The following is a 25,427-nucleotide window of genomic DNA, read 5'->3' on the forward strand; positions in this document are numbered from 1 at the left end:
ACTTATTTCCCATTTATTGCCACATCTAGACCATTTTTTGCCACTTTCTGCCCTTTCCTTGCCACTTTTTCCTCTCCATTTTGCCACTTCTTTCCTAGTGTTTGCTGCCTTTAGGCTATTCGAACCACTTCTTTCTGTCATGTTTAACCCATTTTTGATACTTTCATCCTGCTTTTTGCACATTTTTTTTACCACTCCTCTACAGTTCCACTGATGGATGAAGGATGTTTGCACGTCTTCAGCTGAAATGAGCTTCTGGAAAATGTCCAGAAATGTCCTGACAGGTTCTTTTAATCTTCACTGAGCTGTTTCTATTGTAATAAATAAATAGAGTCAGGAAAGAGCAGAAGTTCCTGTGGCTGCTCCAAAGTAATAGATCCTGCAGATGTAACACAGACCCTAAAGGGATCCAGCTCAGATCCTTTCAGCAGGGCTGCCTCCAAGTGAGCAAGACTGCTTCCTTTACATGCGTGTCTGAGAGCATGCATGTGCCCATTAACCAGGAACACATTAACACCAGTGACATTAGTACCATTACCGTTAGTGATGACTGGTGAAAGCAACAACATTTGGTTCAGGATATTTAATGCCTTTGTTAGTGAAAGACTGTCTCTATCATCGGCTAAATCTTTCAAACACCTCTGAAGTTTTACTCGTGCAGTTTTGATGACATTATGACATTTTCTTGTTTTGCAGTAGTGATGGAGCTTTCACATCATGATTCATGCTGAAAATGTTTTTCTACTGTAGCATCAGGCTGAAACATAACAACAAAGGACAAAATAAAGGGGTCTGAATCCTGTCAGAATGACCTGTATCTCATCATATTGTATCCTATCATACCGTACCACATGGTGTTTTATTGTATGGTCTGTAAAATTGTGCTTTAATGCGTTTTTATTATTACAGCAGAGAAAATGAGGATGAATAAATGAATAAAGCTGATTTCCTGATTCTCCACATGATGGCGCTGTTGTATCACCAGCAAAACAACACATACCAGCATCACCATGATGCTCATCATGATGACAAATAGCAGCATCATCAGGGGATCTCTGCAGTTCTCCAAACCGACCACAAGGTGGAGCTCTTTCTCTTTCAACTTAAAAGTCTGCTCCAGCAGCACACTGAGGTGCTCCCTCTAAAACACTGCTTTAAAATACAAACAACAGCCAATAGGAAGAGCTGGATTTGATCATGTGACACTGAGCCAACAGCAGAAAGACAGACAACTAAATCTATGATATATAGTTTAGTTTTTGCAGCACTTTTATTTCTGGTGAGACAAAACAAAGGGACAAATGTCCATGAGAGAGAAACAGTCCTTAACATCGGACACTTATTCTATTACTGCCTTTAGAACTCACTGATGAACACTTACAACATTTTCTTCACTACAATCATCCTGAGATTTTACATCAAACTGGATTTCCTACTCTAACCAGATTTCTGATTGTATTTTATTTGAAAATCCAGGTGTCAGGATTTTATGCAATGCAATAAATGTGATCTACTCAGGTTACTTTAGAACACCTGGGTCCTGGAGGTTAAAGGTCATCTACTTTCAGATGTTTTTTCTTCTGTGTAATAAGATCTGGCCTGCTGTCACACCGCAGCCTTATCTCTCCGCCGCAAGGGCTGATGGGAGATCTGAGGCCGTGTCAGAATCAGGTGTTCCTCGTCTGATGTCTCAGCTCGTCCTGGTTTGCCCTCAGCAGCGTCAGAGCGTCACTTCTCCTCAGGTTCTCCAGAGGATACACCACGGCACAGAATGCTTCTCCTCCCAGCTGCTGCCCTGTGCTGTCTGTGTTCAGGTGAGAGTTTCCAGTCAATCAGGAGCCAGAAAACTCCACCTTTACCAAACACTGTCACACTCACCTTCACCTGTGTGTGTCTTTGTCTGCAGCGCTGGTTTCCATGGCGACAAAGCTGATTCAGGATGATTTAACACTGACCAGGAGAGTCAGTGAAAAAGTTTCATTCAGATGTGGACGAACTGACCGGTGTTATAATTACTATGTATACTGGTACCAGAAGAAAGAGTCAGATACATTCAGAAGGATTCTTGGTATTGACAGGCATTCTGGAGCTTTACGTAAACGCTACAATCATTCTCAGGAAGATGATTTCTCAGCTGTGAATAAAGGGAATGACTGTGAGTTGCAGATCCAGAGAGTTAAACTCTCTCATTCAGCCTCATATTTCTGCTCCTGTGAGGATTCTGGTCTCCACAGTGAGAAATGAAGCGAGGAGCCTGAACAAAAACCCTCAGATGAACAGATGTCAGTCAGAGTTTGTAACATGAAGAGAGCAGTAAACCACATCCAGGTTCACATGTTTCACCTCCATCTCAGCCAGAGTCACAGACACTGAGGGATTTATTTCATCACTGCTGACAGGACCACTGGAAAGTCAAATCAGAGATCAGACTTTATTGATGACAGCAGCTTTATTGTTGCTCCACATAGTCAGAAACAAGGGAAAGATACAGACACAGAGGAATGGAGATAAAGAGAAACCAATAAAAAATCCTCTTGAAATAATCCAGCGAAATGTCCCTTTAAATGAGATATTCACTTCTTTATCATTGAAGCTGTTTGATCAGATATTTAGTGAGGACAAAATCCTTGAATGTTTGTTGAGCTGAGCCCACAAGCTGAGTTTTTAGAGCTCTACTAACTGCTGATTACTGTTGTTAGCTGATGAACTTTGTCATTGAGTTCCACTTTCCTCAGTCTGTTAAAGTGGTTTCACATTAAAGACTCAGGACCAGATCTGAGGACAACGAACCTCAAAGTACAGACTGGACTCAGGGACCATGTCTGAGTCCACTGGACCAGGTGGTCCTCGTGGACAAAAGGCTGGATTAACCATTAGGGCATCTCGGCAATTGCCCAGGGGTCCGAGACCCACAGGGGGCCCACGGCAGGAGCTACATAACCATACTGCAAACTTCCAACTGCATAAATATGATTACTCAGCGCTTTACATAATCCTGTCTACTAGTATTGCTGTAGTTTTCACACAGTGGCACTAGTGGCACTGTGAGCTGACATACCCCTCCTCATTGGCCAGGAGGCATGAGGCAGGTCAAAGGTGACAGAGGAAAAACCAATCAACTTGGTGTAGGTCAGCGAACTACATCAGTTATACTATGCAGTGAAAGAATGCCAACATGGATAAATCGGGGAGACAGCTAAGTGGGATCGCCAGACAGAAAATTTAAAAAGACAGGGGCATCAGGCATACCGACAACTTACGGAATACACCAGAAATAGGGAGATCCTTCTAGTTGCCTGGCTCAGGGCGGAGATGACGCAGAGGATGGCTCAGTTAGCGAGAGAGCCTCTTCAGCCATCAGTGAGACTGCTAATGTTAGCTGCTGCTAACATTATAAGCAACTTTTTCACAGGGAATTCCCAAGCAGAATGCAACAGACTGGCACAGCGCCTGAGCCTGGTGAGGTTAGCGATAGGCCGTCCGACACTACGATCAGCCCCCGTGCCCGCACCTTACTGCTAACATTGAGATACGTTAGCATTCATTCTCATTCCAGAGCATGCAGACACATAAAATAAGCAGAACTGCACTTGAGAAACATGGACATTTACAAATGTTTATGTTGCACCTAGAATTTCAGTTTTTGTCTGTGAACACCCATGCTCTGTCATTTTTTTTAAGTGAAAAGTTTTGAGCGGTTTTCCTATCATTAAGCTTCCTTGACAAGTTGTGCTGAATTCAAGATGTATATATTTGAATAAGTATTTGAAGCATTCAGATTAGTTGGGGGGGCTTGAAAGACCTTACTCAGGGGCACTCTGATGTCTTATGCCCCGTTTACATGACAATGTTTTTGAGTGAAAATGCAAAAGTTTTGTAGCGTTTTGGCTTTCCATTTTCACGCCGTTGTAATGTAAATGGAACTTTTCAAAAACGGGCTCCAGAGTGGAAGTTTTTCAAAACGCCCTCCCGTCTCTGTCTCCATGTAAACAGGGAAACCGGCACTTTCTGAAAACGGACATGTGCACTGCTGCTGCAGTAAATATCCATGAGTAGGCTTATAATGCATGCGCGGATGGAAAGCTCAAACCAAAGATGGCCGACACCAGCGTACTGTTTGTGCTCCTCACTCTTTTGAATTTAACTGTACTTCTTCAAACAAGTGTTGATTTATTTCACCATCACTTGGATCAGCAGAGATGTATTGCAGGCACGAAAATCACACCCCCATCTTCTGGCCTGGCATGTGTACTACATCGTTTTTGTTTTTTTCCAGCAGTCTTGTGTGAACGGTGATTGTTTTGAAAACGTTGCCGTCTGAACGTGGAACATTTTGGAAATGATAAAGGAAATAAAAGCAAAACATTGTCGTGTAAACGAGGCCTTAATCTGGCCCTGCCTGGGCATGATGGATCTGGACTTGGAGACAGTATGTTGGTGATGTGGTAGGGTACTTGTCAGCCAGTAGAAGTGTAAAGGCACTTCTTAACGTCCTGTCTTTTCAAAATGTGTGTTTGAGTGCAGCCTGGGCCATGACATCCTCTGAGCTTCAAGGTAGAAGTGGAAATAGAAAGACAAATGTGTGCTGATGAGACAGACCATGGAAAGAAAAGGATTGGGGGATTGATTGTTTGATTCTACAGCATAGAGGTGAAAAAAAGCAGAAGTTTGCTGCTCCCTCCGCCTGGAATGAGCTGCAGAAAGTCTTGAAGCTTCATGATCTGCTCTCATTGAAGAGAAAGCTCAATGACCTGGAGGCAGACACATCTGGCTGCAGATATTTGGATGAACTTCTATATGTGGTAGATTCTGGTCAATATTAGCCGCTGAAATCTTTTCTCTTGTGTCTTTAAATGCATGTTGTCTATGTCTCCTGGACTATGTCTGCTGTGTAGTACTACTCCTCCCTGTAACTGTGGTAGATGTGCTACTGTCTGTCTGCCAGGACACTCTTGAGGAAGACATTTGAATCTCCATTGAATCTGTGTCTGAATGGGGGAAGTTGTAGAGAAGTTCACCTACCTTGGCAGCTTAATCCATCGATCCTCTGACCGCAGGGCTGAGCTCAACCGCAGACTTGGTCCAGGGGCTATGGGTTCGCTGAGCAAGACAGTGTGGTGTTCCCTGTATCTAAACATGCGGATGAAGGTCAGAGTCTTTTGGTCCTTGGTCCTTCCAGTCGTCCCATACTCTTGTGAGGCGTGGATGTTGACGCCAAAAAGACAACTTTGTGACAACTTCTCCTTACCACATCTTTGGGTGTCGTTGTTAGACCGTGTGTCTAAAGCTGATGTAGAGAGCGTGCATGGGAAGTGTAAGCTGCCTGTTACAGGAACAACAGCTGTGCTTTACGGGCACCTGGTAGGCTTGATCCAACAACCAGCATACTGAGTGCCCAGGATCTAGTGGGCTGGCCAAGATGGCAGGGCGACCACATGCATCATGGAGGTGTCAGCTGAGAGGATACCTGGAGGGGGCATGGGCCTGGTGCAGGCCCAAGGCAGGACAGGACTAAGGTTGACGCGGTGAAGTCCCGAACCAGCATATGCTCCCATAACTTACTTTACTGTCAGGATCGGGGCCATCAGGCGCTTTTACTGCAGAGAAATGCTGAGAGGATACAGCTGCCTTAAGGCTCTGTATGGTGCTGTTAGCTGGGCGGGCATTACCTGTCCCCAGGTGGCCCTCTACAGTCTCCACAAACTCTGGTTTACACATCTCTCCACATCGCCCTTACAGCCTCGTGCCCAGTTTGGTTTAACTGTTAAGTCTTGCCATGCAGCTTACCTCAAACACATCAAGGGTGTCATCAGAGGAGTACGACCCCCCCTCGTAAATTTTGGATACATTCTATGGTAGTGGCCAGGGTACCGGACCTGAAGACACAGGATCTCTGGAGGCATCTGGTGTTCCAAGAGAGGCCACAAGCCCAGCCGCAACCACCTGTGCAACATCTGGCAACTGGCATCCAATCTGATTTGATCACCATTCCTGAGGAAACTCAGCTGCAGTTTCAGGGTTGTGACCATGAGCTGATGGGCAAAACAGATGAAATCTCAAGCAGAAGTCTTGCTCAAAAATCAACTCAAAAAAACAACAAAAATCAGGAAAGATTATTACGAAAATTAGATTGTAATGGCAACGGTATTTGGTGTTTCTCTCTCCTGACATGTAAATTCTGGTGAGTTTCGGTATGTCTACATTTAGGCCGGGCCACACACTACAGGATTTTAAGCCCAATTTGGTGCAAGATTTGCCTCCCCCAACCATCGTGGGGGCGTATACCGACTGGAGCCTCATCACAAACGATTATTTATCTGAGACGTCTGCATTTGTGTGGTGTCAACACGATTAATTTACTGCTTCAAATCGCATCGTAGCCTCCCAAACCCGGAATTGTAAATATCAAACATGTTTGATATTTATGATTCTAGGTCGTAGTGCCGCTGACGGAGTACCCAAAACAACCAATGAGAGCGAGCAGACCGGGTAGCGTCACCAGACGAATCATACGCACTTTCACTGTTCACAGCCATAAACACAATGGTACCTTAATTCCAGCCAGGATTTCATCCTGAGTATTTCCCTTGTTTTATGATTGTTGCTGCACCTGTAACTCACACCAGGACAGCCTGATGTGGAGAGACAGCAAGACGGTATCGACAGATATCCATGTTTTTTTTTCTGAAGTGACGTGATCACGCTAAGTTGTAGGCAGGTCGGCAGGTGTGTGGTCTCCAGTGATCTGACAATCTGGATTTGTCATCTAGTGCAGTGCTTCTCAACCTTTTCAGCCTGCAACCCCCAAAATAAAGGTGCCAGAGACCGGGGACCCCACTGGACCTGGAGGTGGTTGAACACGGCCATGCACCTTTTAGAATAGTGCAGACAAGGCCGTCCATAAGGAGGGATAAAGAGGGAGGTTTCTGGGACCCAGCCAAACTGGGGGCCCACGGAGGTCAGCAAAACCATGATCCATTGGGAAGGTAAGCTGTGAAAACCATATTTTATATTTGACCTGAATAATAACCACTCTGATCATAGAAACAAATATCCTTATTTACTCATTTGTGTAGTAAATAGCCTTCTTTCAATGAAAATAACTTTTGTTAAAAACAGCATTACTAAAATTGCTTTATAATGGCAAAAAATTTTGGAAAAGGTGGGGAAGTAAGATTTTCAAAGAATATATTTAAGTTAAAAGTGGCAAAAAATAACTAAAAATGGGTTAAAGTGGCAAAAGCGGGCACAAAAAGTGGTAAAAGGGGATTAAAAAGTATCTGAAATGGCTTTTAAGTGCAAAAACTGGTGGAAATTAAGTTGGATTAGATGCAAACCTGATAAAAACTGGCAAAAATGAGTTAACTGTGGTTAAAATGGGCTAAAAGGGTTGTAAAAAGTGATTGTTAGAGGCAATAAAGGGTTAACAGAGGCAAAAAGTTGCAAAAATTGGTTTAAAAGGAGCAAAAACAGGAAGAAAAATGAGGTGGAAAGGATTTAAAATGGACAGAAGTGGGTTTTAAGTGGCAAACATGTTCTAAAATTGGCAAAATTGGTGTTAAAAAGTGATGAAAAAGGGTTAGCATTTGGTAAAATTGGTGTAAAGTGGCAATGGTGTAATTTGAAAAATATTGCTAGTTTTTTTGAGGCATGTGGTGACCCCCTCGTGACCCCCAGTGGGGTCCTGACTCCAAGGTTGAGAACCACTGGTCTAGTGTGTGCGTTCAGAGGATTAAAAAGGAAAATCTTTGGAAATTGTCCTGAAGTCTGTGGTCTCTCATGGTTTTAAAATCGTTTCAGATTAAAAAATCGTCTAGTGTGTGGCCGACCTTAAGCTACAAAACTTGCAGTTAATTTAAACAGAGAATAAAAAGTCCTTTGCACTCCAAAATATATTTCTTCTCCTGAAGCCCAGGCTCTGAATGTTAGACTCATTTAAAAAGCTGAGTCCTTGAATAACAAGGGCAATCAGGAATCCCCAACAACACTGGAGAGTAAAAACTAAACTCTCCATTTTTCACTGCCAACATTCAAATGAAAGCTAAAGATGTTTTTAATCCTCACCTTTTCTGTCTTCTTTACTGTCATTTACAGTCGAGCCCTGTTGTAGTATTCTGAATGAATGAGGTCAATCCTCTGGAGACCAAGAATGTTGGTCAAACATTCAGATCCATGTGGACTCAATGATTGGACTGAGCAACATTCTGGTCCTCAGAGGAAGTCTACTAGTGTCAGTAATATCAGAGACAGTCATGTTGAAGTCAACTTTAGAAAAACACATCCCAGAGCTGAAATTTGATCCTGCTTCATGATCTGGATAGATTCAGCTGTGCAGAGGTTTTTGTACCAGTCTGGATCACTGTGGGAGGATGGTATGACTATTACATGTTTGGCTCTGGGACTAAACTGATTGTAACAGGTAAGAATAAACTGTTTCTTCAGATTTGATCATGATTTCTGCTTTTTCAGCCTTTCTATTTTCTCTTGTCATCATCAGTAAACATGTGTTGTTGCCATGAAGCTGTTGTTAGTTTAAAAATCTTCATCATTCCTCAGAGAGAAAAATCAAACTAAAACATCCTTGGCTACTTTCAATATAATTTAGTTTATATACTTTTAGAACTTTTATTTTATTTTATAGTATTATTACTCATAAAAAGATGCTAAAGAAATGATTCCAAAACACATTTAATAATGCATGTCACTGTTTTTGATATTCACTTAAATGACTTGGAATGGCTGATCATACGTGTAACAGCATCTTGTATTTTGTCATCCCCCTACTTTACTGACAAAAGAAAACTTTTTACTCCACATTATCTATTTATGTCTCAACAAAAGCTGTTTCTACTTTGTTAACTAATTAATTCATTTGTTCATTAATATTTTTTATGTTTTGTTTTCTAGGTTTATGTTCTCAGACAGATAGAAAATAAATAACAGAACTGAGAGTTTGTAAAAAAAACTCTCAGTTTGTATAAAAATGTCAATAGTGAACTATTACTGATTAACATCATCAAACAGAGGTGAAGAGCAACCCTAATCCATTCATAATTCAATGAAATCTATAAAGGTTCTCTAATTTAATATACACTATATTGCCAAAAGTATTCACTCACCCATCCAAACAACTGAAATCAGGTGTTCCAGTCACTTCCATGTCCACAGGTGTATAAAATCATCACCTAGGCATGCAGACTGTTTCTACAAACATGTGTGAAAGAATGGCTCGCTCTCAGGAGCTCAGTGAATTCCAGCGTGGTACTGTGATAGGATGCCACCTGTGCAACAAGTCCAGTGGTGAAATTTCCTGGCTCCTAATTATTCCACAGTCAACTGTCAGTGGTATTATAACAAAGTGGAAGCCACTGGGAACGACAGCAACTCAGCCACCAAGTGGTAGGCCATGTAAAACGACAGTGGGGTCAGAGGATGCTGAGGCACATTGTGCGCAGAGGTCGCCAACTTTCCGCAGAGTCAATCTCTATCAGTGTTGGGTAGCGTTACTTTTGAAACTAACTTGTTAGATTACTGCGTTACATACTGAGAAAAGTAATTCATTACGTTACTGCGTTACCTGCTTCTAAAACTAACACGTTAGAGTACTTTTGTGTTACTAAATATTAATAACCTTTAGCCACTCGTTCCACTCAGCGGTTGTAAAAATGACAGATAACAACTGCACTTCTGCATTTGAATGTGCAGACTCTACTGGCGATGTACAGCTTAATTTACAGCCCATAATCTGTATAAGTGCAGCCTGAAAACACCACCTACAGACAGGAAAACATTTACAGCTCTTTAACAAGTTCACAATCTGACAACAAGCTGAGCAGAGGCAGACAGAATCACTCAAACGCTGTGCGTAACAACAGCGCGTAACTGGAACGGCTGCACAGCTGATTCAATGAAAGCAAACAGAGCTTTTAAACTTACGTTTCACCAGGATGCTGTTCTTGTCCCTTTTATCCAAAAATCCATCATAATGGGGATAATTCCACAGTGGCCTGCTGTCCTTTCCGTCATCTTGCTGGTTCAACAAGTTAACAATGTGCATGTACTGGCACAGAATGTTTACCTTCTGCTGGCACGTGCCAATGTGACTACAGGAAGAGAGAAGGACAAACAGAGCAGATGCTTCAAGGAGCTTCCTTTTTTCTTTCTCTCTTTTTGAAGCCAAGGAAGAGAGAGGAAATTTGGGGTTTTTTTTCAGTATGAATTACTTTAATGAAAATGTAACTAATAATGGGATTACTTGAATTGTAGAACTAACGCGTTGCGTTACTCGTTACTCGTTACTCCAAAACAGTAATCCGAGTACTCTAATGGATTACTTTGTAACGCGTTACCCCCAACACTGATCTCTACAGACCTCCAAACTTCATGTGGCCTTCAGATTAGCTCAAAAACAGTGTGTAGAGAGCTTCATGGAATGGGTTTCCATGGCCGAGCAGCTGCATCCAAGCCATACATCACCAAGTGCAATGCAAAGCATGGGATGCAGTGGGGTAAAGCACGCCGCCACTGGACTCTAGAGCAGTGGAGACGCCTTCTCTGGAGTGACGAATTACTCTTCTTCAACTGGCAATCTGATGGAGCAGTCTGGGTTTGGTGGTTGCCAGGAGAACGGTACTTGTCTGACTGCATTGTGCCAAGTGTAAAGTTTGGTGGAGGGGGATTATGGTGTGGGCTTGTTTTTCAGGAGCTGGGCTTGGCCCCTTAGTTCCAGTGAAAGGAACTCTGAATGCTTCAGCATACCAAGAGATTTTGGACAATTCCATGCTCCCAACTTTGTGGGAACAGTTTCGGGATGGCCCCTTCCTGTTCCAACATGACTGTGCACCAGTGCACAAAGCAAGGTCCATACAGACATGGATGAGAGAGTTTGATGTGGATGAACTTGACTGGCCTGCACAGAGTCCTGACCTCAACCCCATAGAACACCTTTGGGATGAATTAGAGCGGAGACTGAGAGCCAGGGCTTCCGACATCAGTGTGTGACCTCACAAATGCGCTTCTGGAAGAATGGTCAAAAATTCCCATAAACACACTCCTAAACCTTGTGAAAAGCCTTCTCAGAAGAGTTGTAGCTGTTATAGCTGCAAAGGGTGGACCGATGTCATATTAAACCCTATGGATTAAAAATGGGATGTCACTTAAGTTCATATGTGAGTCAAGGCAGGTGAGTGAATACTTTTGGCAATATAGTGTATGTGTGTTTCTATCTGATCCTCAGATGATGAGGTGGTGAAGCCCGTGGTGAGTGTGTACTCAGCAACCTCCAGAGTCCAGCAGCAGGAGGAGGACTCTCTCCTGTGTGTGGCCTCAGCCATGTCTCCTCCTCTGGTCCAGATCTCCTGGAGAAGACGAAGAAAGAACGGTGATCTGGAGGAGCTGCCCTCTGCTGAGGGAAAACTATTGAAACTGAAGGTGTCTGGATGTACAGCCTCCACCCTGAAGATCCCTCAGAGAGAGAGTGGCACGTATGAATACATCTGCTCTGTGAAGCACGAGGGGGGGACGGTCCAGGACCGCAAAGAAATAGGTAAAGAAGTCTTGATTTCTGTGTTCAGAAGTGATTCAGCTTCACATGAAGACGATGGAGCAGAGCACTCACTTTTCTATTTTACTTTGTGTTAACAGAAGTTCCAGCTCCAACAGAAGCTCCAGTTCCTTCAACCTCTGGTCCTCCAGAGAGAGAGCCAAGACATCTGCCAGCTCTGCAGCTGACTGACTGTAAGATCAACATCCAGTTATTCTAACCTTTAAGAATATATAAATTCAACATCAAACAAACACTGAGATCTAAACAAGATATTAAAAACCTGCAGGATTAGAGAATCAAAACAAGTTTAACTCCAAGATGATAAAATGTAAACGTCTAAAATGACCGTAGCTGCATGAAGTTAAGAATAACTGTTTATCTGTGTCTGTTTCAGATGATCCTTTCCAGTCTGAGTGCAGGGTGAGACTGCTGACTCTGCTGTACTCTGTGCTGATAGTGAAGAGTCTGGTGTACTGTTGTGGACTCTGTCTGCTGAGGATCCTCACCAACAACACACCGTGCATCCACTGCACAACAGCTGACTGACTGTCTTCAAATCAGATTCTCTCTCACTGAAATCTCAGCAATTTAAAGCTTTTCCAAAAAATGCATTTAAAATGTGTTCATGTATCCTGCACATTTAGATATCAAATAAAAGCAGATATACTCAGAGTGGACATTATTCCTTCTAATGGAGTTTTTCCACTCGAGATTGTAAATGATGTCATGTGGAAGTTAGTAGCTGTGTGATAGAAATAATATCAGAATTGCATTTGTTATTCCTGTGCTTTTTCTAATTTTCATGGAGCTTTTTCAATAAACTGAGAAATGTTTAGTGTCTGTGTTTGAATATTTGACCTCAGTGCAGAAAAAATGCTGTTACATGCACTTGCATCAAAAGCCCATGGTTGTAACTGTGCTGGTGTTGTTAAAGTGAAAACCCTCAGCTAACGGTGAAGAGGCTGCAGAGCAGAAACCCACACAGCAGGAGAGGAAGTGCTGCTCTGCTCTCAACTGTTTTTACCAACCCTAATAACCACAGAGAATAGATTTAGATCTGCTGCTGCTCTCACTCAGGAACTCTTCTCACATTTTAAATGGGACTGTCTGTTGTTACCAAAAAGATTTTTTGTTGGTTAAAACTACCAGGCAGTGTCTTCAGTCACATGCTTTCAAAATGTAGACCCAAATAAAAAAGCAAACTAGTTTGTTTTAATATAAACCATTTTCACTAAATAAAAGATGCACAAGACACACAAGCCAAGATGGCAGCGCACATTAGTGCAGCGGCTCTTTGCTCCTCAGTATGGTGTTTTTTCGTGTTTGTTGGTTTTATTGCTGGGAGGGTCATGTTCATTTTCGTTGTACTTATGCAATGACAATAAAGGTTTCTCTCTATCTATCTAGATGCTGCTGATATTAAGTGAATTAGAGTTTATTTGCAATACTGTGAATATCAGACCTTCTCTTTGAAACTGATGAGAAAAAAGCAGAATTTCATCTTCATGTGTTTTTAGGGCCTATAGAAGTTTCTATTGAGGGAATGTAAATATATTTATGAAGCTGTTGCCCTCTGGTGGCTGCAGAAACTCACTGCATCCCTACTGTTTGTTACTAAATGGAACCCAGTGGTTCTCAGATGGTGTGGCAGGGCACACTAGTGTGGCTTAAGGCAAGTCTAGGTGTGCCGTGGGAATTTGTACAGTTCGTTATTTCTACAACTTTATGGCAAGTACTGTAACCAGGCCTGCCCACAGATCTGGACCCCTGAAAAACCCCAGCAAATGGACCTCCCCAGTTATGATTTATTGATGATATCAGTGATGCTAGCATCCTGGCTAACATTTACCTCACTAAAAGCTAAAAAGCATGGCAAGCTATTATTGGGTTGAAACTAGTGTAGAGATTATTAATTCTTGCTATTTTTATCCAAGTTACCCAATTTTTCTACTCATGTTTGCCACTTCTTTTGACAACCTAAACCATTTTGCTGCCTCTTTAAGTGTTTTTTCCACCTCTTATTACTATTTTTGATCCATTTTTGCTACCTTTTTCTATTGTTTGGCCATTTTTCCCCATCACCTTTAACCCCTTTTTACCACCTTTTTACAACATTTAACCCTTTTTTGCCACTTGTGATCTATTTTGCCACCTTTTTGCACATTCATCCCATCTATGACCCCTTTTTGCCCAATTTTGCCTTTTTTTGGATCACTGTTTTGCCCAAGTTTGCCCTTTTTTTTCCACTTTTAACCCATTGTTGCCCCCCTTTTTTTATGTCCATGATCCTCCAGTTGGCTAGGCCCCAGAAAGCTCTCCCCTTTATCCCCCTTATGGACCACCTTGACTGTAACATTATTCAAAAAGTCTGTTTTGTATCGATTTAAATATGGTGTGCCTTGAGATTTTGGCTTAACCTTAGGTGTGCCTTGGGCAAAAAAAGTTTGAAAACCACTGATGTAACCCACTCCTGGATAATGATACGTCACTCTAGGTCAGTGGTACTCTACCTTTTTCTACCCAAGAGCCACATTGTCTTAAAAATACTATTGCAAGAGCCACAATCCAAAACCAGGGATGTGATGATCAATCTATCCATAGTTGAAATGAAACAGTGAATTGGTGTATTGTTGCATTGTTAAATGGGATGAAATAGGCAATATAAAAATGTCTGTACAGTGTCAGAAGAAAGGATATTTCACCGATAAAAAGCACATTTTTATTTATGTAAGTTCCACCTGGACTAAAGTTTTTCTAAAATATCAGAATGTGCCGACTTGTACCTGGATCACAGTGCAGGTGTTCTGGCCTTTTACAGCATCTCTGGAACCCCGACTCTCCTCCACAGGATCCAGACCACGTTCACTCAGCCTCTCTATGCTGGACTTATGCTGCCAAAAGGCCTCTGTGGAACCACTGCTGAGTTCAGTAAGCTCAAACAGACAGAAGGCATTTGTGGGTCAAATTACAGGTTTCTATCTGAAATGAGAGAAGCTGTTTAGTGCTGTATCTCTCAGTGGAAACAAAATATAGCAATGTAGAGGTTTTTTCTACAATTTCCACAAGATGGCGATGTTGTATCGCCAGCAAAAAAAGAAAAAAAAAAACACATAACAGCATCACCATGATGCTCATCATGATGACAAATAGCAGCATCATCAGGGGATCTCTGCAGTTCTCCAAACCGACCACAAGGTGGAGCTCTTTCTCCTTCAACTTAAAAGTCTGCTCCAGCAGCACACTGAGGTGCTCCTTCTAAAACACTGCTTTAAAATACAAACAACAGCCAATAGGAAGAGCTGGATTTGATCATGTGACACTGAGCCATCAGCAGAAAGACAAATAAATCTGTGATATATAGTTTAGTTTTTGTAGCATTTTTATTTATGGTTAGACAAAACAAACGGACAAATGTCCATGAGAGAGAAACAGTCCTTAACATCAGACAGACTTATTCTATTACTGCCTTTAGAACTCACTGATGAACACTTACAACATTTTCTTCACTACAATCATCCTGATAGTTTACATCAAACTGGATTCACATTTATGCAATGCAGTAAATCTGTAAATCAGTAATCTGCTCAGGTTACTTTAGAACACCTGGGTCCTGGAGGTTAAAGGTCATCTATTTTCAGATGTTTTTTCTTCTGTGTAATAAGATCCGGCCTGCTGCCACACCGCAGCCTTATCTCTCCCCCGCAGGGGCTGATGGGAGATGTGAGGCCGTGTCAGAATCAGGTGTTTCTCCTCTGATGTCTCAGCTCATCCTGGTTCGCCCTCAGCAGCGTCAGAGCGTCACTTCTCCTCAGGTTCTCCAGAGGATACACCACGGCACAGAATGCTTCTCCTCCCAGCTGCTGCCCTGTGCTGTCTGTGTTCAGGTGAGAGTTTCCAGCCAATCAGGAGCCAGAAAACTCCACCTTTACCAAACACTGTCACACTCACCTTCACCTGTCTGTGTCTTTGTCTGCAGCGCTAGTTTCCACGGCGACAGAGCTGATTCAGGATGATTTAACACTGACCAGGAGAGTCGGTGAAAACGTTTCATTCGGCTGTGGAGGAACTGACCAGTGTAGTGGTAGCTATGTATACTGGTACCAGAAGAAAGAGTCAGATACATTCAGACTGATTCTTGATATTGACAGGAGTGATGGTGAAATAGATAAACGCTACAATCATCCTCAGGAAGATGATTTCTCAGCTGTGAATAAAGGGAACGGCTGGGAGTTGCAGATCCAGAGAGTTAATGTCTCTCATTCAGCCTCATATTTCTGCTCCTGTTGGTCTCCACAGTGAGAAATGAAGCGAGGAGCCTGAACAAAAACCCTCAGATGAACAGATGTCAGTCAGAGTTTGTAACATGAAGAGAGCAGTAAACCACATCCAGGTTCACATGTTTCACCTCCATCTCAGCCAGAGTCACAGACACTGAGGGATTTATTTCATCACTGCTGACAGGACCACTGGAAAGTCAAATCACAGATCAAACTTTATTGATGACAGCAGCTTTATTGTTGCTCCACACCTCTATATGTGCTGGATTCTGCTCAATATTAGCTGCTGAAATCTGTTCTCTTGTGTCTTTAAATGCATGTTGTCTATGTCTCCTGGACTATGTCTGCTGTGTAGTACTACTCCTCCCTGTAACTTTGGTAGATGTGCTACTGTCTGTCTGCCAGGACACTCTTGAAGAAGACATTTGAATCTCTTTAATCTCCTGCTTAAATAAAGGTTAAAGTACAAAAATAAATATTTCATTGACATGTCATGAACACAAAGAGTCTAACACTAATACAGCTGCAGAGGTTGAACAATTCTTTAAAGTCATTCATACAAAGGTGCATGCTTTTTCAAACATCTGTTCATTGATCAGGTGTTTGATTAAACTTGATAACAGAGTTCACTCCCTTTTTGGTTTTTATTGGTCAGTGGAGGAGAGATGACAGAGATGATCTTGGATATTTCATGTTTGATAACGATGATATTCAGTGAAATATTCTCAGGGTTTTTCCTGGCTCACATTGAGGCAGAGGTGGTACCAGTATGATCATGGACACTGTCACCTTTCTAGGGGGGTCTGGGGGCATGCTCCCCCGGGAGAAAACAAATGTTCATTTTAAAGTTATATACATCTAACTAGTGCACTTTAAGAGGCAAAATCTATAAAAATGTTTTTCTCTTTCAACAATGTTGTGCTCTTGGAGCTACTTAAACCAGAGACGCACCGATTCCAATCCATCCAACCATCTTCTCCCGATTATCCGAGATCGGGTCACAGGGGCAGCAGCCTAAGCAGGGAAGCCCAGACTTCCCTCTCTCTGGCCACTTCATCCAGCTCTTCCCAGGGGATCCCAGGAGGCATCTGGACTAGATGCCCAAGCCACCTCATCTGGCTCCTCTCAACACGGAGGAGCAGCGTCTCTACTCCGAGTCTCTCCTAGATGGCTGAGCTTCTCACCCAATCTCCAAGGCAGAGCCCAGACACCCTGCAGAGGAAACTCATTTCAGCCGCCTGTATCCATGATCTCATTCTTTAGGTCACTACCCACAGTTCATGACCATAGGTGAGGTAGGAACGTAGATTGACCGGTAAATCGAGAGTTTAGCCTTTGACTCAGCTCTTTCTTCACCACGACAGACTCATGCAGAGACCGCATCACTGACGCTGCACCGATCCACCTGTCAATCTCCCGCTCCATTCTTCCCTCAGTCGTGAACAAGACCCCAAGATACTTGAACTCCTCCACTTGGGGCAGGATCTCATTCCCAACCTGGAGAGGGAATTCCACCCTTTTCCGACTGAGGACCATGGCCCCAGATTTGGAGGTGCTGATTCTCACCCCAGACCTTCACACTCGGTTGCGAACCATTCCAGTGAGAGCTTAAGGTGATGAAGCCAACAGAACCACATCATCCACAAAAAGCAGAGACCCAATCCTGAGGCGATCAAACCGGACGCCTCAACTCACCTAGAAATTCTGACCATGAAATTTATGAACAGAACCAGTGATAAAGAGCGATTCCAATTTGATTGACCAGTTCTAATTTCTGCTGTTTCTTGGTCTGTTTTATTTGATAAAGGTTTTGGATGATTCCAGTTTTTGTCCTTAAAAACTTTTTTCAGAAAGCTTTTTTTACCCGTTATTTAATGATCCATAATAAACACTGACTGACTGATAATAAAACACTAACTGTTCTTAAACTTTAAAACGTGTCATGAAGGTCATGTGACTACATGATCATCTCTGAATTTTAACTGATACTAATTTCCACCAGAAAATTGTGTTACACCATTTTTTCCATTTTACCTTTATTCCCTAATTTATGCTGGAATTGTTTTTTTTTAAATCTTCTATTACTTTTCTATTGTTTTAATTTATCTATTTAAATAATGTGTGATTTAATTTCTGGATTAAGTTCTCATTCTACAAGGATTAACGCTCGGTTTATCCCTCTTTTTTAGATTCAACTCTGATGAATAAAATCAGTGATATTGAGAATTTTCCTGCAGCTGCAGGAAATGTAAAATATCCAACAAATACCTCCAATCACTGACTGTTTAGTTCAGCTGTTGCTTCTCATCGTCTACCCAACCTCCTCTCATTCTCTGCCTCATTAAACAGGGTTTTTAGGAGCAACAAGTTTATCAATATTGATCTGTATTTCCTTTAAAGTAATACGTCTGAGTGACACCAAGTCTCTGCCTACACCAGCGCAAACGGGCCTTCACGGACGGTGAAGGGCAATCATGGCGGGCCTCCTGGCAGCCCTATGAGACCAGAGATTGGCTGTGTGCAGTCTGTTCCAGATTGTCTGGGCAGGGAGCCGTCAGCCATTTCATCCTGCAAACCTTGACTGTAAATCTGTAGAAGACAGCCTGAGGTACCAAAGAGCTGACAGGGTGAGGCAACTGTCTTCTTGGTGTGTCTTCTTTTTGGGACGCCCACTTCACATCGTGTCTCTGACATCCCCCGTTATGAGGAACTTGGCCTTCAGTTTGGAGATGGTACTAGGACTCACTCCAAACAATGCTGCAACTTGGTTTTGAAGAACACCAGCTTGAAGTTGCCCTATCACACTGGCCCTATGGAGATCAGTCAAATGTGGCATTCAGATTTTTGGAGCAGACACCTACTGACCACTGCTTGTTAGACATCTAGGCGAGTAGCAGGACAAGACTTGATGGCAACTCCAACCTTGGCAGGAGACTGAGGCATGAGTAGAGGGTTAACAAATGTTAAACTGAAACTCACCTCAATGATATCAACGGTTTCCTCTGAGACGAGATCCCCCCTCCTCCTCTGTAACCTCAGGATGCATTCAATGGCAGCAGACAGGATACCAGACTTGAAGCTGCCCAGAGAGACTCAGGATCTCAAGACTCATCTGGTGTTCCCAAATTGGCCACGAGCCCAGCCACAAACGCCTGTGCAACATCTGACATCTAATCTGATTCAGCCAGAGTCAGCCTTCCTGGGACACCACGGCCACAATTTGAGACCAGGAGCTGATGGTCACTGCTAAAGAACTGGGCACTCCTGAAAATCCTGCAGTCCCTGAAGCAGCCTTTAGCATCCACCTAAGAGTACATGGTTAGTCTCCTTCTTTATGACGCCATCATTGGGATACCAAGTCCAGAGCTGAGCCTTGATGAGATTTCATCTTGATGTCCAGAGCCGTGTGGACCAACACATGCCTCATAGCCCTCCCTGTCAGTACCAGTGGTATGACTGTAGTCACCAACAACGACCAAGGCATCACTCGAGACCGAATCTACCACTTAGAAAATCAAGACTCAGGATCAACAGGAGAATCTGGTGTTCTAAGAGTGGCCATGAGCCTAGTTGCACATGCCTGTGCAACATCCGACATCCAAAGATGACCAACATCCAATCAGATAGGACTTCCCAGGGCACCTCAGCCACAATTTCAGGGTTGTGACTAGAAGCCGATGGTCAGATAAAATCCAAATCAGAAGTTTTTTCAAATATAGAACCTACAAATCACAAAAACTAGGAAAGATTATTAACAGTAAGATTAGAATGGCAGTGGTATTAGAATTTTTTCATGATTTCTGACACGTAAAAATTCTGGTGAGTTCCAGCATGTTTACATTTAAGTCACCAAACCTGAACTTTATTTAAACATAATCAGGAATCCCCAACAACACTGGAGAGGAAAAACTAAACACTCCATTTTCACTGCCAACATTCAAATGAAAGCTAAAGATGTTTTTAATCCTCACCTTTTCTGTCTTCTTTACTGTCATTTACAGTTGAGCCCTGTTGTAGGATTCTGAATGAATGAGGTCAATCCTCTGGAGACCAAGAATGTTGGTCAAACATTCAGATCCATGTGGACTCAATGATTGGACTGAGCAACATTCTGGTCCTCAGAGGACGTCTACTAGTGTCAATAATACCAGAGACAGTCATGTTGAAGTCAGCTTAATAAAAACTACTGATGCACAATTTTTTGAACTGATTCGTTAACTGATAATTTCCTTCTCCTGATGGCTGATAACTGATAAGAACCGATAATTTCTTTTCAATTGTTGATTTTAAGAAATAAGTTTATTCAATGTGTTGATGCACATCTGGAGGTAAGAAGGGGTCAATATGTAGCGAGCAAAGATATTTATAACTAATTCTAACTGACATCACTCCTGTTTACATCAAAAAACAAAGAACAATTCTAACTTTACATTATTTTATTTTTTTTATATTTCTGTACCAAACAAAGTACAACACACACAAACAACTAACAAACATTTTTCCTCTTTTCCCTGAAATTAATTTAATTATCTTGACAAGAGGTCAAATCTGACATTTCAATAAAAACTAAGCAAGAATTCAGCTGACTAATGTTGAATCAGACAAAGATAACAGGCTGTCATGATTAAGAAATCATCAAAACAAAGTTTGGAGTCTTGGATTTTTTTTTTTTTTTTTTTTTTGCCACTTAAATCAGATCAAATCAGCTTACATCAACCAGAGCAGGCAGGGATACGTCTATGAAAGCAGCGGTGGATCAGGAGACTGTCAGACTGATTCTGTCATTAGTAGCGTTACCTTTTGGCTCTGGCGAACTTCCTACAGTTTCCAATGTCTGCTGATCCAGCAGTCTCTGCTCTGTATTAGCCTTTGGTTCGGTCCTAACACTGCAGCTAACGCCAGCAGCTAATGCCAGCAGCTAACGCTAGCAGCTAACGCCACTCCGTTTTAACGTAGTTAGGATGAAGACTTTTAAGTGACTTATAAGATCCGTTGTGTTAAAACTCCAGGACTTTTTTCCACTCCAAATTAAACAAACACTGTCGTGTTATCCTCCCCGTAAATACTGAATAACTCCGCCAGTACCGCCGTGTTGTTAGCCTCTTAGCACTGAGGCTGCTTCCTTCTTCTTCTCTGGTGCTTATCAGTGGCTCTCGTACCACGGCGCCACCTGCTGTTTCAGAATGTGTAGTCTCGTGAGAAAAAAAACAACGCATTTGTTATCGGTGGATTTATCGGTTAATTTTTATTATCAGCATAATAGAAATATGTCAAATATATGCAATATCAGCCGATAATTTATCAGTACCAATAATTATCGTGCATCTCTAATAAAAACACATCCCAGAGCTGAAATTTGATCCTGCTTCATGATCTGGATAGATTCAGCTGTGCAGAGGTTTTTGTACCAGTCTGGATCACTGTGAGAGACTATCTCATCTTTGGCTCTGGGACTAAACTGATTGTAACAGGTAAGAATAAACTGTTTCTTCAGATTTGATCATGATTTCTGCTTTTTCAGCCTTTCTATTTTCTCTTGTCATCATCAGTAAACATTTGTTGTTGCCATGCAGCTGTTGTTAGTTTAAAAATCTTCATCATTCCTCAGAGAGCTTGAATCACACTGCACATCTCCATAGAATGATGCAGATTACAAATCTACAGTTATGGCAGACAATAAATAGTCATTTGATCCTGATCAATGATGAACTCTGATCATGAACATGTTCAAAGGTCTGAATGGATCCAAATAAATAAGAAAAGAGATTTGATGTCAAAGAGCAATCCTCCTCACTCAGCATGGAAACATTTGACTCTCACACCATTTGATGAGAAAACGCCACAAACAAAACATAAAAGCATAGATCTGACTAAATAAACTCTACATTCAACTGATTCAGTCATTTACATTCACTACACAGCATTTTATTTCACATTAGATTTTTGTTTGGATTCAATCATCTAGGAGAATGAAACTTTTTTATCTAAAGAAAACTTTAAAATATAAACCATAAATCTGACCTCATGTGAATCCATGTTTTCATGTCAGTTTTTGGGTTTTCTCCTGAAAAATTGAAATAAAAACAAGAAAAAGATGCAGAACAAATGATTCCAACATGTTGTTGTTTTTAATATTTAATATTATAAAGTAAATTAAAATGGCTGATCATCTGTGAAAATGTCTTTCTTTAAAAAATCACTGGGGAATCTGAAATTTGTTTTTAATATTCAAGTAAGTTAGAAATGGCTGATCGTCCGTGAAAATGTTTTTATTTTTAAAATTCACTGGAGAATCTGAAATTGCAAAATTCAGAGTCAAAATTGTATTTTGCCATTGCCTTACTTATCTGACCAATAAATAAATAAATAAAACTTTTGTCCCCAGACATGATCTATTCTATGCCCAGAACAAAGATCAACAAAACAAACAAAACCAAAAAAGCCGTGGCTGCTTTTAATTTATTTTTATTCATTGATTTTTTACATATTTTAATTTTTTTATTTAATTTATCATTATTTATGAAAAAAAAGATGTAGAATAAATAATTACAACATGTATGAAAAAATAAATGTATTTGTTTTTAATATTCAAGTAAATTTCTTGGAATGGCTGATCATCTGTGGAGATTTGTTCCTGTAAATAATCCCTTGAGAATCTGAAATTGCAAAATTCAAAATCAAATTTTTAATTTTTTTAATTTCTCTTCTTATCTGATCAAAAAAAAAAAAAAAAAAAAAAAAGGTTTTCACCCGACATTATCAATTCTATGCCCGAAAGAAAGGGCCACAAAACAAACAAGAAATTGAAAAAGCTGTCGCTTCTTTAAATTTCATTTAATTAATTTATTTTGTTTACTTTTTTTTTTTTTTGGTTAATTTTCATTTTATTTTATTTTATTTTCGAAAAAAAAAAGATACAGAATAAAGGATTTCAACATGTGTTAAAAAAATACATGTAATTGATTTTGATATTCAAGTACGTTATGAATGGCTGATCATCCGTAGAAATATCCGACTTAAATAATCACCAAGAATCTGAAATTGCAGATCTTTGGTCTTCATTCAGTTATTGGACAAAAAACAACTTTTTTTCTCCTATTGTTATCTATTCTACGCTATGAACAAAGGTCTAAAAACACAAACAGAAAACCCAAATAATTGAAAAAAGTGGCTAATTTTCATTTTATTCTTTGATACTAATGTAACATTTTTAATTTTTTTTTTGAGTTCATGTTCTCAGATAGATAAAAATAAAAAGAGTGAAAAAGTCATCATAAAAATGTCAATAGTGAGCTAATATTGATTAACATCATCAAACAGAGGTGAAGAGCAAAAACCAACCTGATCCATTTATAATAAAACTGAATCTGTAAAGATTCTCTAATTTTATATCAGCTAATAATTATAATAAGAGTGATTGCTGTTATTATTTTAATAATAATAATAAAAATATTATTATTATTTAATTATCTATATATTCTAAAATAAAATGTTTTTAAAAAATGGCTAAATTTACTTTTCATATTTTTGATTAGAATTTTTTTGGTCCAATGTTTTTAGAAAAAGACAAAAAGATCATGAGATCAGATCAAATTCAGTCATTTTTACCCACGCTGGAAAATGAACAACAGAAAAAATTCTGTCAACAGCAAGCTACATTTATGGTAATGTCTGAAACAGAGGGGTGAAAGGTCAAAGGTGTTAAAATCAACCCCCATCCATTCATAATGAAACTCTCTAACCTGAAACAGCCTAAAAACTAGAACTTGTAATTCCTGCTGATTTGATTCTTTCTACTTCTGTTCTCTGGAGTTTTTCTGGACCCATAGAGTCTGTCAGTAGATTTGAATTCCTCCACTTTGTTAAACCAAGTGTAGCTGTTGTGTAGAGAAAAGCATGCTGAGCTCCAAACAAATGTCAGATATCAGCTAGAAGATAGAGATGATGGTAGGCATCAAGGCTTCTGGACGCTTTAAGATCACTGCCTGTGTTTGGAGGAACTCCTCTTAGAGTCCAAAATTCCCTGCTTTCCGTGTTTGTGAGTGACCCTAAGGAGACTCAGCTCATTGGACAGAGTCACTGACATTTGTGTTTAAAGGCCTGACAATATTCTCTTCCTTCTTCTTCATTTCATGTCTCTCACATAGACCTCCTATGTAGTATTAGCTCAAATGCACAGTCTTCTCATGCCAACAGCACTACGTCCACACTTTTTTGCTAATGAGTAACAGCAGAGAGGACAGATGCAGTGTTGGCTTCATGTGTTTCTATGTGTTCTTCAGATCATGAGGTGCTGAAGCCCGTGGTGAGCCTGTACTCAGCAGCATCCAGAGACCAGCAGGAGGAGAAGAGTCCTCTGCTGTGTGTGGCCTCAGCCATGTTTCCTCCTCTGGTCCAGATCTCCTGGAAAAGACAGAAGGACAACGGTCCTCCGGAGGAAGTTCCCCCTGCTGAGGGAGAGCAGCTGGAGATCAGAGAGTCAGGACCAACCAGCTCCATCTTACTGATCAATCAGACCCTGATCAACCAGTATCAATACCTCTGCTCTGTGAAGCACGAGGGGAACTCCACCTCAGTCTCATTTGACAAAGACCAACAGATCAACCCGTATGAATACTTGTGCTCCGGCCGGCATGAGGGCGGCTCAGAGGAGGCAGCAACTGGACAAGGTAACGGCAGCTTGGTGTTTGTAGACACTGTCATAGAGAAGAGGGATCATGACATTTCTGTTGGACTTGTCTGTTTCAGATGATCCTTTCAGGTCTGAGTGCAGGGTGAGGCTGCTGACTCTGCTGTACTCTGTGCTGATAGTGAAGAGTCTGGTGTACTGCTGTGGACTCTGTCTGCTGACGCTGTCTGCTGAGGAACCCTAACCAACAACACACCGTCCATCCGCCGCACAACAGCTGACTGACTGTCTTCAAATCAGAGTCAAAGATATGCAGTAGTTAGCTAAAAACTCATTCAACATGTGTTCATGTATCCTGCACATTTAGATATCAAATAAAAGCAGATATACTCAGAGTGAACATTATTGCTTCTAATGCAGTTTTTCCACTCACTAGATTGTAAATGATGTCATGTGGAAATTAGTAGCTGTGTGATAGAAATAATATCAGAATTGCATTTGTTATTCCTGTGCTTGTTTTTCTTGCATCATGCAGAGTGTGGAACATTTTTCTCATTTTCATGGAGCTTTTTCAATAAACTGAGAAATGTTTAGTGTCTGTGTTTGAATATTTGACCTCAGTGCAGAAAAAATGCTGTTATATGCACTTGTATCAAAAGTGTGACAAGGATAAGAAAGCATGAAAATAAAGCTAAATATGTCACATGGTGTTGTCATGCAGTCAGGTTCAGTGCTGGAAACTTTAGAATAATGGTGTCAGTGTGAAAGTAAAGCTCTACGCTGATGATACTGTTGTTTATAGAGATGAACAAACAGCACAGCAGGATGCTTTTAAACTACACATTTGACTCCATTGTCCTGCAGTGACTTTATCAGTCAGACTGTTGGAAACATGCTGGCTGTGTTGACCTTTTCTACTCTGTCACACTTTTAATGATCAAGTGGATTCATGTGGAAAACAATCACACACAAACTA

General features: G+C 41.1%; 2 protein-coding genes across 2 annotated transcripts; both read left to right on the forward strand.

The window, feature by feature from the left end:
* Positions 1 to 1,771: 1,771 nt before the first annotated feature.
* LOC121520262 (M1-specific T cell receptor beta chain-like) lies at positions 1,772 to 12,091 on the forward strand. Its single transcript, XM_041803635.1, has 6 exons — positions 1,772 to 1,814; positions 1,907 to 2,224; positions 8,369 to 8,419; positions 11,237 to 11,545; positions 11,662 to 11,736; positions 11,940 to 12,091. The coding sequence occupies exons 1-6, from the start codon at positions 1,772 to 1,774 to the stop codon at positions 12,089 to 12,091; spliced, it is 948 nt and encodes a 315-aa protein (XP_041659569.1).
* A 3,295-nt stretch (positions 12,092 to 15,386) lies between these two features.
* On the forward strand, positions 15,387 to 24,757 carry LOC121520595 (immunoglobulin lambda-1 light chain-like). The gene is made up of 5 exons (XM_041804119.1): positions 15,387 to 15,429; positions 15,522 to 15,840; positions 21,250 to 21,293; positions 24,105 to 24,429; positions 24,533 to 24,757. Exons 1-5 carry the CDS (start codon positions 15,387 to 15,389, stop codon positions 24,693 to 24,695), a joined length of 894 nt encoding a protein of 297 aa, XP_041660053.1. The 3' UTR covers positions 24,696 to 24,757.
* The last annotated feature ends 670 nt before the right edge of the window (positions 24,758 to 25,427 follow it).

This window comes from Cheilinus undulatus, linkage group 13 (assembly GCF_018320785.1).
Source record: "Cheilinus undulatus linkage group 13, ASM1832078v1, whole genome shotgun sequence".
NCBI classification, from domain to species: Eukaryota; Metazoa; Chordata; class Actinopteri; order Labriformes; family Labridae; genus Cheilinus; species Cheilinus undulatus.

What these genes read in the sequence shown, in the direction of transcription:
- LOC121520262 (XM_041803635.1), top strand. Translation starts at nt 1,772, where the DNA reads ATGCTTCTCCTCCCAGCTGCTGCCCTGTGCTGTCTGTGTTCAG. An exon ending in CTGCTCCTGTGAGGATTCTG is followed by an intron (nt 2,225 to 8,368) that starts GTCTCCACAGTG and finishes TCACTGTGGGAG; the next exon opens with GATGGTATGACTATTACATG. An exon ending in CCAGGACCGCAAAGAAATAG is followed by an intron (nt 11,546 to 11,661) that starts GTAAAGAAGTCT and finishes CAGCTCCAACAG; the next exon opens with AAGCTCCAGTTCCTTCAACC.
- LOC121520595 (XM_041804119.1), top strand. Translation starts at nt 15,387, where the DNA reads ATGCTTCTCCTCCCAGCTGCTGCCCTGTGCTGTCTGTGTTCAG. An exon ending in TGCTCCTGTTGGTCTCCACA is followed by an intron (nt 15,841 to 21,249) that starts GTGAGAAATGAA and finishes GATCACTGTGAG; the next exon opens with AGACTATCTCATCTTTGGCT. An exon ending in AAAGACCAACAGATCAACCC is followed by an intron (nt 24,430 to 24,532) that starts GTATGAATACTT and finishes GTCATAGAGAAG; the next exon opens with AGGGATCATGACATTTCTGT.